This window comes from Pogonomyrmex barbatus, unplaced genomic scaffold (assembly GCF_055798465.1).
Source record: "Pogonomyrmex barbatus isolate J1 unplaced genomic scaffold, ASM5579846v1 scaffold6, whole genome shotgun sequence".
Classification (NCBI taxonomy): domain Eukaryota; kingdom Metazoa; phylum Arthropoda; class Insecta; order Hymenoptera; family Formicidae; genus Pogonomyrmex; species Pogonomyrmex barbatus.
In genome coordinates, this window is record NW_028297160.1 from 8,973,786 (window position 1) to 8,987,074 (window position 13,289).

The 13,289-nt window shown below is 38.6% G+C and overlaps 1 protein-coding gene across 5 annotated transcripts in view; it reads right to left on the reverse strand.

Moving 5' to 3' along the window:
- The window catches only part of LOC105422458 (calmodulin-alpha), a 40,298-nt gene that overhangs the window by 16,347 nt on the left and 10,662 nt on the right, over positions 1-13,289 (reverse strand). For 3 of the 5 annotated variants that reach the window (XM_089082304.1, XM_089082302.1, XM_089082303.1), the window contains exons 3-4: positions 9,289-9,330; positions 14-256 (exon numbers count right to left, since the gene is read on the reverse strand). In XM_089082304.1, the coding sequence (XP_088938430.1) occupies positions 14-256; positions 9,289-9,330 (285 nt within the window). The remainder of the gene's footprint in view (positions 1-13; positions 257-9,288; positions 9,331-13,289) is intronic. The other 2 variants (XM_089082305.1, XM_089082301.1) reach the window with 1 other exon arrangement.

The window sequence follows — 13,289 nt, forward strand, 5'->3', positions numbered from 1 at the left end:
TGCTGTTGCTCACCAGATTAATGGTAACGATGAGATCATACTGTTGCCGTTGTCCCTTCTTCTTGTTCTTGCCGGTCTTCACGGAGGCCGCCTTAGGTGTCACTTTCACTTGGCCTTTCTGAGCTGTCGGCTTTTGGGCCGGTTTCGCCGCGACCTTAGCACCCGGCGCGACCTTCTGACCAGCCGCCGGCGCTTTCTGACCGGAAGCACCTTTTTGGTTTACATGACCCACGCCATCCGCCGGTTTGTTGCGTGCCTGTAGTTCAAAAGACAAGATCTCCATTAGGCATTAGCCACGAGGGTTTTCGTCGGAAGTAATTTGACGGATATACGACGGAATGTACGTATAGATACGGTTATCATCAAAGTGAGGCGTGAGATCAAGGTTCTTTTCTTCTTGTCTTTTTTTCTGTTCACTATATTTACGAGTTTTGCAAACAGATTCACGAAATCGACGATAAATATTTTGTAGAATGTTTGATTATAATAAATTCCCTTTTTATCAGAAAAATTTAAAAATCACAATTTTTTTATCAAAAATTTAAAATTATATGTTTTACTATGTATATTTTGTAAGTATATCATAATTGTATTACCGAGGTAACATAGTATCTAAATCTCGACACATCGCGTTTAATTACGTCTATTACCGTTATGGTTAATCCTATCATGTCAGCGTACTTATAACCGTCGCGGTATCAAAACCGTTTTAACATTTTTGCGAGTTATTCTATACGTCAACCCGTTTATATTTCGTAGGCGGAAATTTATACTGCTTGAAAAATATGAGAATAGATTCTACGAATAGCGAGTCCGAAGTGAGCCGCGGGAAGTACGTTGACCGTTTCGTCAATAATTCGATACAAAAGAATTCGTTTAAATCGGGACCGAGTAGTGCGACGAATGTTTAGACTTGATCTAAAAATAGCCTTTTCAATTAATAATCAGATGAAGAGATTGAATGCTTCGCGTGGACGAGAATGCCGGAGATAATTATAGATCTCACTGTCTAATGCGGTCTTAATAGAGTCTACCTATACTCACGAATTAAAAATATGTAATTTTTATTAAGATTTTTCAAGCGACAAGCTATGGAATTTCTACTCTCGTGTTCTACAAGAGATAATCTGATACTTACGCTTTATATAGTTATTTGTTGATTATCCGTAGACAGCTTCCATTCTCATACATTTTTAACATATTAGAAAACATAAATCCATGCTTCGAAAATTGTTTTCTATTTCTATATTAAGAATTTAAAAACTTTAATTTAAATACTGAATTACATATTATCTAATGATGAATTATTAAAGAAAAAATATCTACTAGAAACGAACATTTTGTAGCTTGAGTTATAAATTCTAAATTTACATGACTATTCTAAATTTGTCTATACTATGAAAATGTAAATATAAAAATAATTACAAAATATTATGACGAGTTGAATTATATAGAACTAATAATAGCATTCCTCATGAATGAAACAATGGCCTAATGCACTAAATGCAGCGACTGTGAAGCAAAGTATACTTTTGAACAAGCGGACTAAAGTCCGTAACAATAAAATAAAATAAATTGCGTGCGGAATATTACGTCCCAATATGGTATAATTAGTGTTCTCCAGAGTTTTTATTAAGGTCATTTTAATCGAACTTTTCAGCAGAAATATTCTACATCTTAAGCTGTTAATAAGCAAAGTTTCGGACCAAGGTACAGTTTATATTTAACTTTCTTATACTCGGGTTTATTTTGTCTCTTCAATATCTTGAAATTGACTCTTAAAATACTCGAACATCGTGTCTTCCCATTTTATATCGTATATCGATATATCACGACAATTTTATGCCGCAACGGCCGCGGGCTGCATTTTTCAATATTCAGACGGGCCAACAAGTGTTAAGCACCGAGCGCACAGAGTCCTCTTCCGTCCCGGTGACAATCCGGTGACAATCTCGGTAATAACCAGGGTCGGTTGTCGCGAGAGATTCGTATGAAAACATGGAAAGTGGCCGGCACATCGACCGGGCACGTTCGTTGAGCGCGATCGTTCGTTGCGCATGCGACGCCACGAACGGATCGATCGCGCGGCCGTGTATCAAAAAGTGTATCAAAACAAATGGAGTATCGTGTTTAATAGGAGACCCGTACGTACACCCTCGGATCCGCGCCCCATCGAGAGAAAATGCGTTAATGCGAATCGAATTATTTGCCCGCACCCCCAGAGAGAGAGAGAGAGAGAGAGAGAGAGAGAGAGAGAGAGAGAGAGAGAGACACGCGTCCAGAGAGAGAGAGAGAGAGAGAGAGAGAGAGACGCGTGCTTATCTTCCTTTATTGTTCCTTTTTTCTTATTTTTCCCCGCTGAGTTGCGCAAGCGCGCGTTTTAGAAAATTAAACTGCAACTCGATCAGATTCGAAGATACCAATCTCACATTTGAGATTGATACGTTTTAACCGATATATCCAAATCCATTTACTAGGCCATTCGTAGGAATCCTTGAAATTTAATGTATGCCCCTAGCTGTGGAAACCAGTTGTAACTTTCAGTTGTAACTTTATTAACATGTACTATATTTGTCTTCTGTTTAACCAATAATCAGCCTGCTTTCTTCACGTACAAGCATTGTTTCACGGTGTAAAACGAAACGAAGTTTAGTTGTAGCATCCCTGGATTGCTGGAATTAAATGCTCAAATGCTTCGTTCCTTCCCGCGGCGCTTTATAAGTGAAGTGCCACTAAATTTTTCTTTTTTCATTCAAACAAACATAAACATCAGATGTTAAATTTCTTTTTGGAAATCTCGTAAAAAATTTCCACACGTCTTTGTATTTATTGCCATTGCGATTAATAATCATCTCAGACTATTCGCAACAATTCGTCGTATCTTCCATATGTCCTTATGTCGTTTACGTAATTGATATATATATAGCTTACAGTTTAGCGGCAGCTCGGCAGAATATGAAAGCGGGATTAGGACGGGCGCTTAGAAGCTTGTTAATTTGAATCCCTGCAAGTCGTACACGTTTCGCAGATCCCCACGCAACCACCGACGTGTACGTGCCGTTTATCTTCCCGAAAAACCGAAAACACCGAAGAGATCGATATATATATATATATATATATATATATATATATATATATATATACTCGCGTAGTCAAGTCGCGGCAAGTCGACTCGCTCGGGGGTTCAAGACCACTCGATAGTATCCGTTACCGCGTGCCTATAAAGCCCGTTTTTCCCCACTGAAAGAAGCGAGCCGCTCGTCGTCGGACAGGGGCCTCGCCCCCGAGGGGGGGGGGGAAATTAATAACGATCGCTAATGGGCGCTTACGAAAGTTCGTCGGCGGCGCGGCGCGGCGGGGGGGGGGGGCGCGTAGAGGGTTGCAGAGGGCGGATGACTTACTTTCATCCGGTCGATCAGATCGAATGGCGCGTGCATCGTGTTCATTTATCGTCAGCACATAGTGTGTCACGGTAACACGTTTGTACGTCGGTGTGTACGTTGAGTAGCGACCGCTTGTACGGAAATTGCGGATTTGGGTCGCTGACTGCGGGCGTTTTACATTACGGAATGGTGCGACTAAAGGGGCCGTTGATTAGCCTTCAGCTTCAGATCGATCCTCGACAGGTTCCAAACGACGCCCTCCGATAATCATTACATATCGTCGATCTATGCTTACGTCGTCCCGCGACGCGTACGTAGATTGAAAACGATATTACATCATATGGAGATATGGCGAATAATAAATCGAGAGAGTAAACTCCGCATAATATAAAATATGCTAAATGCATCGTGAGGAATGAAAAGGGAAATATTAATTTAATAACGCTGGAAGCTTAAGCGATAAAGCTTATTTGCATATTGCAGGGAAAATATAAAGATGCGAAGCGTAGAAATTATTTTTGGCGCTTTGCTCACAGTTAGTACGTCCAGTTTGCATTATACGCGATAAATTTCTGTTGACCTGAAATGATTAATTTCATAATTGGGTTATGTTTAACTTTCACTCTTTGACTTTGCATTTTGGGGAAACGATCATTGAAATATTATTAATATGATGCTATTAAGCTTATCGCCTGCAGTGTGTAAATATTTGAGCTAAGATGATAATTACATAATACATAATTTCGAATTCATTTCATTTCATTTTGAACCGTATCATTAACGCTTTTCATAGTTTTGATATTCGTTATGATATTCGTCGGGGTTATATTTCTGATAGATATCAAGAATCTAAACACTTCAGAATGCTGCAGAATTTGTCGAAATTGATTGGCACGTTAAAGAGAGTAACGACTATTTATAAAGCCATTTATCATCAAACTTGTTTCCGTCGTCTTGCTATCATCGCCCAATTAGATAAAATCTCGAGTTCACTTGCTGTGCACATCAGCGAGCTTTGTAGCATTGTTGCAAGCTTGAAAAATGAGTTTCTCAAACTTCTTTTTTCTCAGGCCACGAGACACAGTTAAGCTTTTTCTAACAGGGGAAACGAGGGTCGCGTGAAGTGAACTCGCGTGCCGCACGTTGTAAAGCTTTATCTAGATCGTTGCCTTCTTAGGTAACGTTGATGATGTGCACGCCATTTTTTTTCCTTCGGCAATGCAGTTAGCTTTGTTCTTCCTCCGTTATATTATTTTCTCCCTTAAAAGTGTGACAATAACCGAATGCAGAAATGGCTGTGGAAAATACTCTTGTGGGTATCACACCAGTTCATCTTGTCACGTCGTAGCTGAATGCATCTTCTTATATTATGATCAACGTTATACGTACCTATCACGAAGACACACGATACTTTTGAAGAATGACGTTCGTATAATGCGGGGGTTGCGATATGAAATATGCTTCCTGCTGTAAAATACCGTGTCCTCCGGTTACAAGTATAGTTGCGATCTATTGAATATCATACTGGTAAATAAAAAAAAGGATATTGAGAATAATTTCCATAACTCAGTTATGAATGACTCGAACGCCAACTCGATCTGTTAGTGATCTGGTTACTATCGGTTTCATACGTGACAAATCTTGACATGACCTTTTTTTATTACATTTACATGCAGCGAGTAAGGATGTAACTACATCGGTAAAGAAATTACGTAATTACGTATCAATTTTCTTTAAAGAACAAAAATCTGCACATTTTTAATAATTGATGTTTAATTCACATAGATTCTTTATAGATTTCTTATAGATTTCTTTATAGTTTAGTCTAATATTTAATTATAATTTAATTATATATATAAAAATTATTTAAAATATTAATGTATTAAACTTTTTAATCTCTCTCTGATTTGGTTAAACAGAGATAAAATCCATCGGTAATGATATATATATATATATATATATATATTTGCAATACACATTATCCACGACTCTGTCGATTTAATTTCGTGGCTCCTTGGCTGCGTGATCACAAACACATGCATCGCACGGCGTTATTCCTCGTCTCGGACATTTCACCCACTCAAATTTTACCGGGAGTGTTTGCGAGCGAGACCCGGAAACCTCTTTCGAAGAATCAATAATTGGGAATGATTGCGGCTGCCCTTGAAATCGCTATACTTTGCGAAACACTGGAGCATCATAAAGACCGAATAAAGACAACAGTGATTGCGAAAGTGCAATCCGAGTGTGGTTTTCATCGATCTCATTTGTTCGAATCGTGGAGCTATCGAATATTCAACATGCCGTGTTTCTTGGGTGCCAATTATCTTCTTTCAATTGTAAATTTGGAGCAAGGCATCTCGACGCGATAGCGATGGATATCGATTTTTAAGCGATGAAAATCAGCCGGGAAACAAGTTGCCCATTTCAAGTTGACGATATATGCATACGCGATTGCTATATAGCGAAACAAAATGGAATTTCTTAAACCTCTGTTCAGCCGCGCTGCCGCCGGATAGCCGAGAACGAAACTCGCGCCGAAACTGCGAGCCCTCGTTAAAATTGCAAAGCCATCGATGGCCTAGATTTTCCAGATTAGAATAATGTCTCCCGCGGCAAGATTTACGAGCGCGAACCCGCGATTTCAAGCCATCAGGACGACTAATCGGAGAAGTATCGATCAAGAACGAGCGATATTCGTCGCTCAATTTGTCATATGCGGAGACAATCGCGGAATCGGATCGGATTGAAAAAGCGCCTCGTTCTTGAGGCGTGTCACTGCACTTCCCTAGCAAGGTCTAGAACCGGCTGATTAATAATTAAATCAAATAACGCAAAGCCGCTTCAGCGGGCGAGCGGGGGGGGGAGGGGGGGGACGGCACCGTTGGTCAAAGGCATCGATCCCCCCACACAGTCTCGATTCTAGACCGACTGTGCGCGACGGTTAACGCTCGTTTCGTGACGATCTCTCCTTTGTCCTCGTGAACGAACGATTAATCTTTGCTAACAATGAGAATTAAGGGAGTGCGCGCCGGATTCAGGAATCACTCAACGCGATCGAGAGACCGAGCGTGCCCGCCTTTTAAATCACTACGATTAATTGCGATCGTTCTCAAGATGCCTATCTCCGAAATGAGATTTCGAAGGAGAGACTCGATCGTTATACGTTACGATACGTTAAACGCGAAATCTTTTTACACACTCCGACACAACCTCGATCCACTTTTATTCCTTCTTTTGTCTTCCCTTTTGACTCGTGGCTCGATGAACGGTACGTTAAATCACAATAGACAATGCCGGATTAGCAAACGCAATATTCGACCGTGACTACGACGGAAAACTTTGCACTTGTAAATCTCATAGCGTTAACTCGCGAGAATTTCTTTTCTCTCGCTTACTTTTCTCTTGAATGAAATGAGCTCTTCGGAGCCAGAAAGGCGACATAAGCTACATACGTTAAAACGTGCGGAGAGCGGAGAGATTTATAAAAAAATTGCTCATCCTGTGAGTGTTTCCTTTTGATGAACAATTCCGTTGCATCTACCTCTTTATTTTCAATAATTTAACGGCCTAATAAACATTGTGTGGAATTATTATTGCAGTAAAGCGTTTCGCGTTAAATCTTACAATATTAATCTCGAAGATTTTCTTTATTCTCTTTTTCGCACTCATTTTATGGACAGTCTCTTTAAAAAGTACAGAGAGTGGAAGGGGGTAATTTATGTCTGTACTCGCAAAAAGCGGTAACGATTTTTCCCGCGTGTTTATCCTTTCGAAAAACAGTCCTTGACCTACAGTATTTACGGGTTGGAAATAGAAGCATCCACGCAAAATTTCGCGCTGTGTTGGACTTTAGTTAATACATATATCAATCGTGGCAACAATAAGGTATAATCAAGTAAACGATCGTCGTCTATTTACAATTGTTAATAACATTAACTCCGGCATTAAGCCTTGTATTAAGCCTCCTACGCTCATTACTTTGTTTACTGCCAGTGTTCTTCTTCAATTAAAAAAGATCACCTATTTTTTACGATTACTCCAGAGAAGCGTCCAAGTTCTGTAACAATGCCGAGCGTACTAAAAAGAAAAAACTCTCAGGTTCAATATGAGTAAAGTAGTAGTTAGAAAAAGCGCGAGTAGTACTTCGTTCAACGTCGTCCTCGGGGGGTGGATTTTCATTAATTGAAGACATAAAAACGACCGCGAGCGCTTCATTCTTGCGGTTGCTCGCGCGGTAAAAATAAACTTATGTACGCTCGAGTCAACAGCACTCGGCGGAATTGTGAGAGCCAGTAAAATTATTTATGACGAACCCATATGTAAAAGCGTATTTTTTTCTTCTACCGTTTTAAAATACATAAACGCTACTTCAGTAGTTTGTCCCGAGACTTTCATCCCCGGAGCTTACGAGCTCTTTTGATGCGGGGGGGCTCTAATTGCAAACTCGGCTTCGGATCTTTCCTTCAGTCGAGTGCGGATTAGATTTTCCCTTCCGGCATATGCGTGTCCACTTCATCGTATCATATCCAAAAAGCAGCAACGTGCCTGCTCGCGAACGCTGTGTGATAACTGCGCTACATAATCGTGCAGAAAAAAAGAAGGCCGCAATATTGGAGTCGCAGCATGCCAGGCGCGCGCGAGGAAAACGTTAGCGCAGAGGAAAAGCGTTGACTGGGGGCAAAAAAGAGCGAGTAATTAAGAACGTCGAAAGCACGGGGGAGGGGCGGGGGAGAGGGAGGGTGCGTCGAAAAAATGTTGCGGTTTTTCTGACGAGGCCGCGTCGTATAAATGCGCTCATTAGCGAGTCGCTTCTCGACGTATTCGTGTCGTCGCGTGCGCCGCAACGAGGACACATAAAGTTTCCCCCGACGAGCTCTTCCCTTTTTTCGTTTTTTTTTTCTCTCTTTCCTCCTTTTTCCCCGCGGGGCGGATTTCTAGTGTAATTGCGGTGGTCCCGAGTGATATACTTTCCCCTGAGTGATATACTTACTGTTCCGTTTCCCGCGGAAACTTCGCGGAAAGGATGAAGCGAGACGAGAGGAGGAGGGGAGGGGGAGGGGCACAGGGCATGCATTTTCGCGCGGTTGCATATTTATTCGTCAGCGAATAAAATTCCCCGAAGGGAAATGCGTGCCATGCGATACTACGGGGGCATCCTCGTCTGACTTTTTATTTCGAAAATCCGTTCGATCAAACGATCGGGATTACGTCGTCATCGAGCGATCGCAGCATGCACGATGGTATCGAAATTGGTGGCCGAGCCGATTACGTCATCGTAAACGTTATCGTAAACGCCATATCCGGAAACCCGTTCGAGATACGTTCGGTTCGTAGGAGGGTGGTGGAATTGCGGAAATCCTGAATGGAAACTCGTGGCACATCTTCGCGCGAGCGACAATAAGATTCGTCGGCGATCCGCTCGCGCTTCGAATGTTATTTATCGGCGAGCGAATGTTGCAGCAGATCGGCTCTGCGAAGGGGATTACCGAGCATTACTCTCGTTTGCAATCGCATCCGAATCGTGACGTTGCGAGCGGCAAATCATACAAATTATTACATTTCGCCCTGCGCGCTCCGCGCGCGCCCCTCCCCCCCTCCCCCCGAGCAAGGCGACGAGTGGGACGCGAGGGGGACCGGGAATTCGTTGTGACGATCTCGATTTGACGTCACAATCCGATTATCGGCTGCGATGATGGACCGGGGATCTTCAATGAAACAATCTGCAGATCAATGCCGAACGTTTTTTTTAGCGAGATGCGCGTGCTCTACGCCTCTACTCATGAACAATGGTATCTATGGTTTCTAAAAATGAGCAAGTAAGTAATAAATGATTGACTATATCTAGCTAAATAGCTAGTGACTAATCTCTCAACTAGATCTGGATTATTATCTTGGTATATACCTGGCTCAGGCTTCTAAAGCTACTTGTGCTGGCGCTGCGAGCCTGCAAACACAAGTACAGTATAGGTCACCAATTACCACGCCACTGTAGTTGGAAAAGTATAGAATAAAGATATAACACTGACGACACTACGGATACGTAGGTGTGTGTTGGTTGTGTTGGTGCACACAAGTGTGATTCGTGAATAGGTGAAAGTAGTACAGTAAGTAATGCGTGTCGTAAATGTCAGAAACGGAAACTCGCGCTTGATATGTGAATAACGCGTGCTGCAAGGAAAGTCTTTGTATACGTATTTTGCGTGATTCAAAAATCTGTTTAAAGCTGGAAGAACGGAAAAGTTCAAACTGATATCTGCAACTGACACTCTGGCATCGAAACGATTTTTTAATGACGTCGAAGCCGTCCATCACGGAACAATTGAAACCGAAAGAGAATTCGAAAAAGTTGGGCAACTTCTCAAATAAAATGAAAGATATATTCTGTAAACGATATATACGAATAATAATAAAAAATGTAAATAATAATTATGATCGAATTACGATTTGTCGATCATTGAACGAATTTCATATCGTTTCATGTCATACTTGCACATTTTGAAAATGTCAAAAAAACTCCATATTAAATTATTTAATAAAACTCAATCAATTGTTTCCTTTCATCAACATTCCTTTATTTAAATTTCTTGAAATTATATTATTTAAAAATAACTGTTTAAAAGTATATTATTCTTTAACTAGCGAGGCCACAGGTATATGTACGTGTTCAAAGACTTTCGGCTAAAAAAAAAAAGTGTACATTAAAACTGTGTCTTATATTCTTTGACATGTCGGAAATATATAGCGCATTAGCAGTGTCGCACATTTAAAAGTTATGACAGCGTAGCGTGAGTTACCAGGATGTGATTATCGCATAATCTCTCACGAGTGATCACTCGCGTGTACGATTAGCATCCGTCAAGAACTCAATTTCGTGCTCGGGTTGAGGCACCGGACTGTCAATTCGTGCATCAGACTTGATCCTTTCCAGGAGGATAAGTCCTGGATTGTTATTTATAACTCTGGTAATTTTGCAAATATATTTTAAAAAATACATCTATCTTCGTTCGTTATCAAGTCGTATAAAATTTTATACGAGAAATAAATCTAATGAGCGTCATACGTATACCGAAAGAAAGAAAAAATTTTGCAACGTTTTATTTAAAAATTTAACTTTAATCGCCAACGCTCTGAAGCGTGGAATAACAAAAGTTATAGCTTATAGTTTGAAAAGTAGGAAAACGTTCATATTTCACTTGTATCATTTAGAATTAATACGTACGCTGTCCGCATGAGAGTACAAATACAAGCGTAATTGCAATTCGTGAAAAACATCGCAACATCGCTACTATTTGATACGTTTATCATTGGACAAAGCTTTTTCTAAAGTTACGCTTAACTTAATTGATGATTCGCCTTCGTCCCCATTTATATTTGCGAGAAAAAAAAAAGGGCGGGAACTACCAAATCGGAAAGCTGTCACGTCAGCGAGTCGTGACGGGTTTACCGAGCGAAGTGCGACGCATCGATCGAATCTCGCTTTTGTGTTTCGACGGAACTGTTTCCTTTCTGACACACCCGGCCTGACCGTTTACATCGAGACCGACTGCTTGTTAACGTGGGACCTACGTTGTCTCTACGATGGTGTTATTTCGTCATTTCAATTTCAACTGAATGCCGCAAGACCTATCGTACTTGTTTTACGATTTTCCATCGTAGAAGAGTTTCTTAGATTTGCCTTAGAATTTGGAGAAAAAAAATAAACATACAAATTATTTTTCTATTAGGATATTATTTTTTTATTTTTATTTATAAAAATATATAGCGCGTGAGTAAACAGTTTTTATTCCAAATTTAATTTTACATACGAAATATGGATATTTAAAAAATAAATGTTAAATAAAAGGTTTCATATTCTGTTTCTTGTTATATTGTTTTATTTATTATAACTTTATTATTATTTTTACCTAATCTTTCATTATTCACTGAAATATTCGGTCAATTACAACGTATCTGTTGAATTAAATAATAATATTAATAATAATATTGAAATAATATTATTAATATGCATATACCATGTCCTTACAATGTTCGCAATTGCGTGAAAATTTTACCTTTATATAGAATATGTTTGGCAAAAAGAGATGAAAGATAATTATATTTTCAGATATACATCTGAAAATTATTCTATCATTATTTATATCACTCTTTGTCGAAAGAGTTTATTTCATCTATAAAAATATTCTTTATCTCGTATGGATATGTGCATATACATAATAAATCAACAGTAATCACGCGTATTTTGGGACAAAATATATATAGTAATGTAGTAATCTGTCCCAGTCTAGCCATTTTAAAACACATACGTACATACACATACATGTGTCTACGCAAAATGGATCTTTGAAATGTTTTATTTATCTGCAATATTTGTATGTCCTTAACTTGATACATAGCCCGCGGCTGTGTAACTTTATTTTTTTTTATTTTTATCTTAAAATTACACGTAAAATGTATGATTTATTAAAATTTTTATCACATACAAAAATTTGCAAAAAAAAAAACAATAGTTTGTATATCCAGATGTTAGATTTAAAACGTACTGAATCGAAAACTGAGGCGAAATTTAAGAGATAATTTAGCATTTTTATTTCCATCCATAGAACATTATGTATTTCAACAATGTAACAACAATAATTTATCTGGCACGCGGCACGCGGCAATCGGTATTTATTTCCTTTCTTTTTTTGATTTTTGTTGTCGATGTTTACACAAAATCGTCGTTCGCTGTCATTCGCGTTGCAACGCACGTGTCAGTAAACAGCGAACATGAGTGTTTGGCAATTATGCACTATCTCCTACAAACTGGAATTGCGCGATAATTGCCAGAAGAAAAACTCTATCATTCTGCAGGAACGATTAATGATAATAACGATAACGATCTCGCGTGACTAATTAACTTTTGCGATTAAAAAAATTGTAAAGGCGTGTCGAGGCAACTATTTTTTGGAATTACAGATATCTCGCGCGATGTAAAATAGAGATCAAAATCGCAAAAATTGCAGGCACATATATTAATAAAAATTAGTTATGATTTCAGGATATTTATATAAAAGTTACACGTACAATAATTATCTCCCTTAACAATGCGTCAATTGTGTGTGAATGTTAAATGTGCACTGAATTTTCTGATTAATTATATAAAATTTGCTTATCTTTCGGAGTAATATATATATATATATGAATCACAAAATCGAGTGATTTAAATAATGCAAAATCATATATTGATCATTTATAAACAATATATGCATTCCGTACGATTTATTGCATTGCGTGTGCTGAATTCTGATTGATTCTATATTTTCGAATGGTCCGTCGCATCCTAATAAGGTATTAACTCGACTTTACTAATTGAATATCGTATGGCACAATATTAGGATAAAATAAAATTCACTTTATTCTCAAATTTTTCGAATGTCGCATAATGAAACATTGTAATACAAAATAATTCGATTTAGATTTTAATAATTATAATCGCATCCTTTATTTTAATATTTATCAACCGCGTAGAATAAATGTTTATATATGGCGATTTTGCATTATTTAAACTTTTTACACATCGGTGATATTTCAAAATACAAAAATTTGCCAGATTCATCAAAAATTTGTGAGTATAGTTTTCATACAATCGTAACTTTTCCGTGTTACTCTTTCGTCACTATAAAATTCTTCATTCTTCCGACATTTATAATTAACGTCGAGAATGTCGTGTAAAATGCTGAGTAACTGTCCTGCCCTAGTAATTAATGCGCGATTGTAATTAACTGCATGTTCGCGAATACGAATGTTGTATAATATCATGAAAAAACAATGAAGAAGAAGAGAAAGAGATTTGGAGTGAGTCACTTTTCATTATTTTGTTTATTGTTTGAAATCATAATTATCATACTTGCTATTAATTATTTC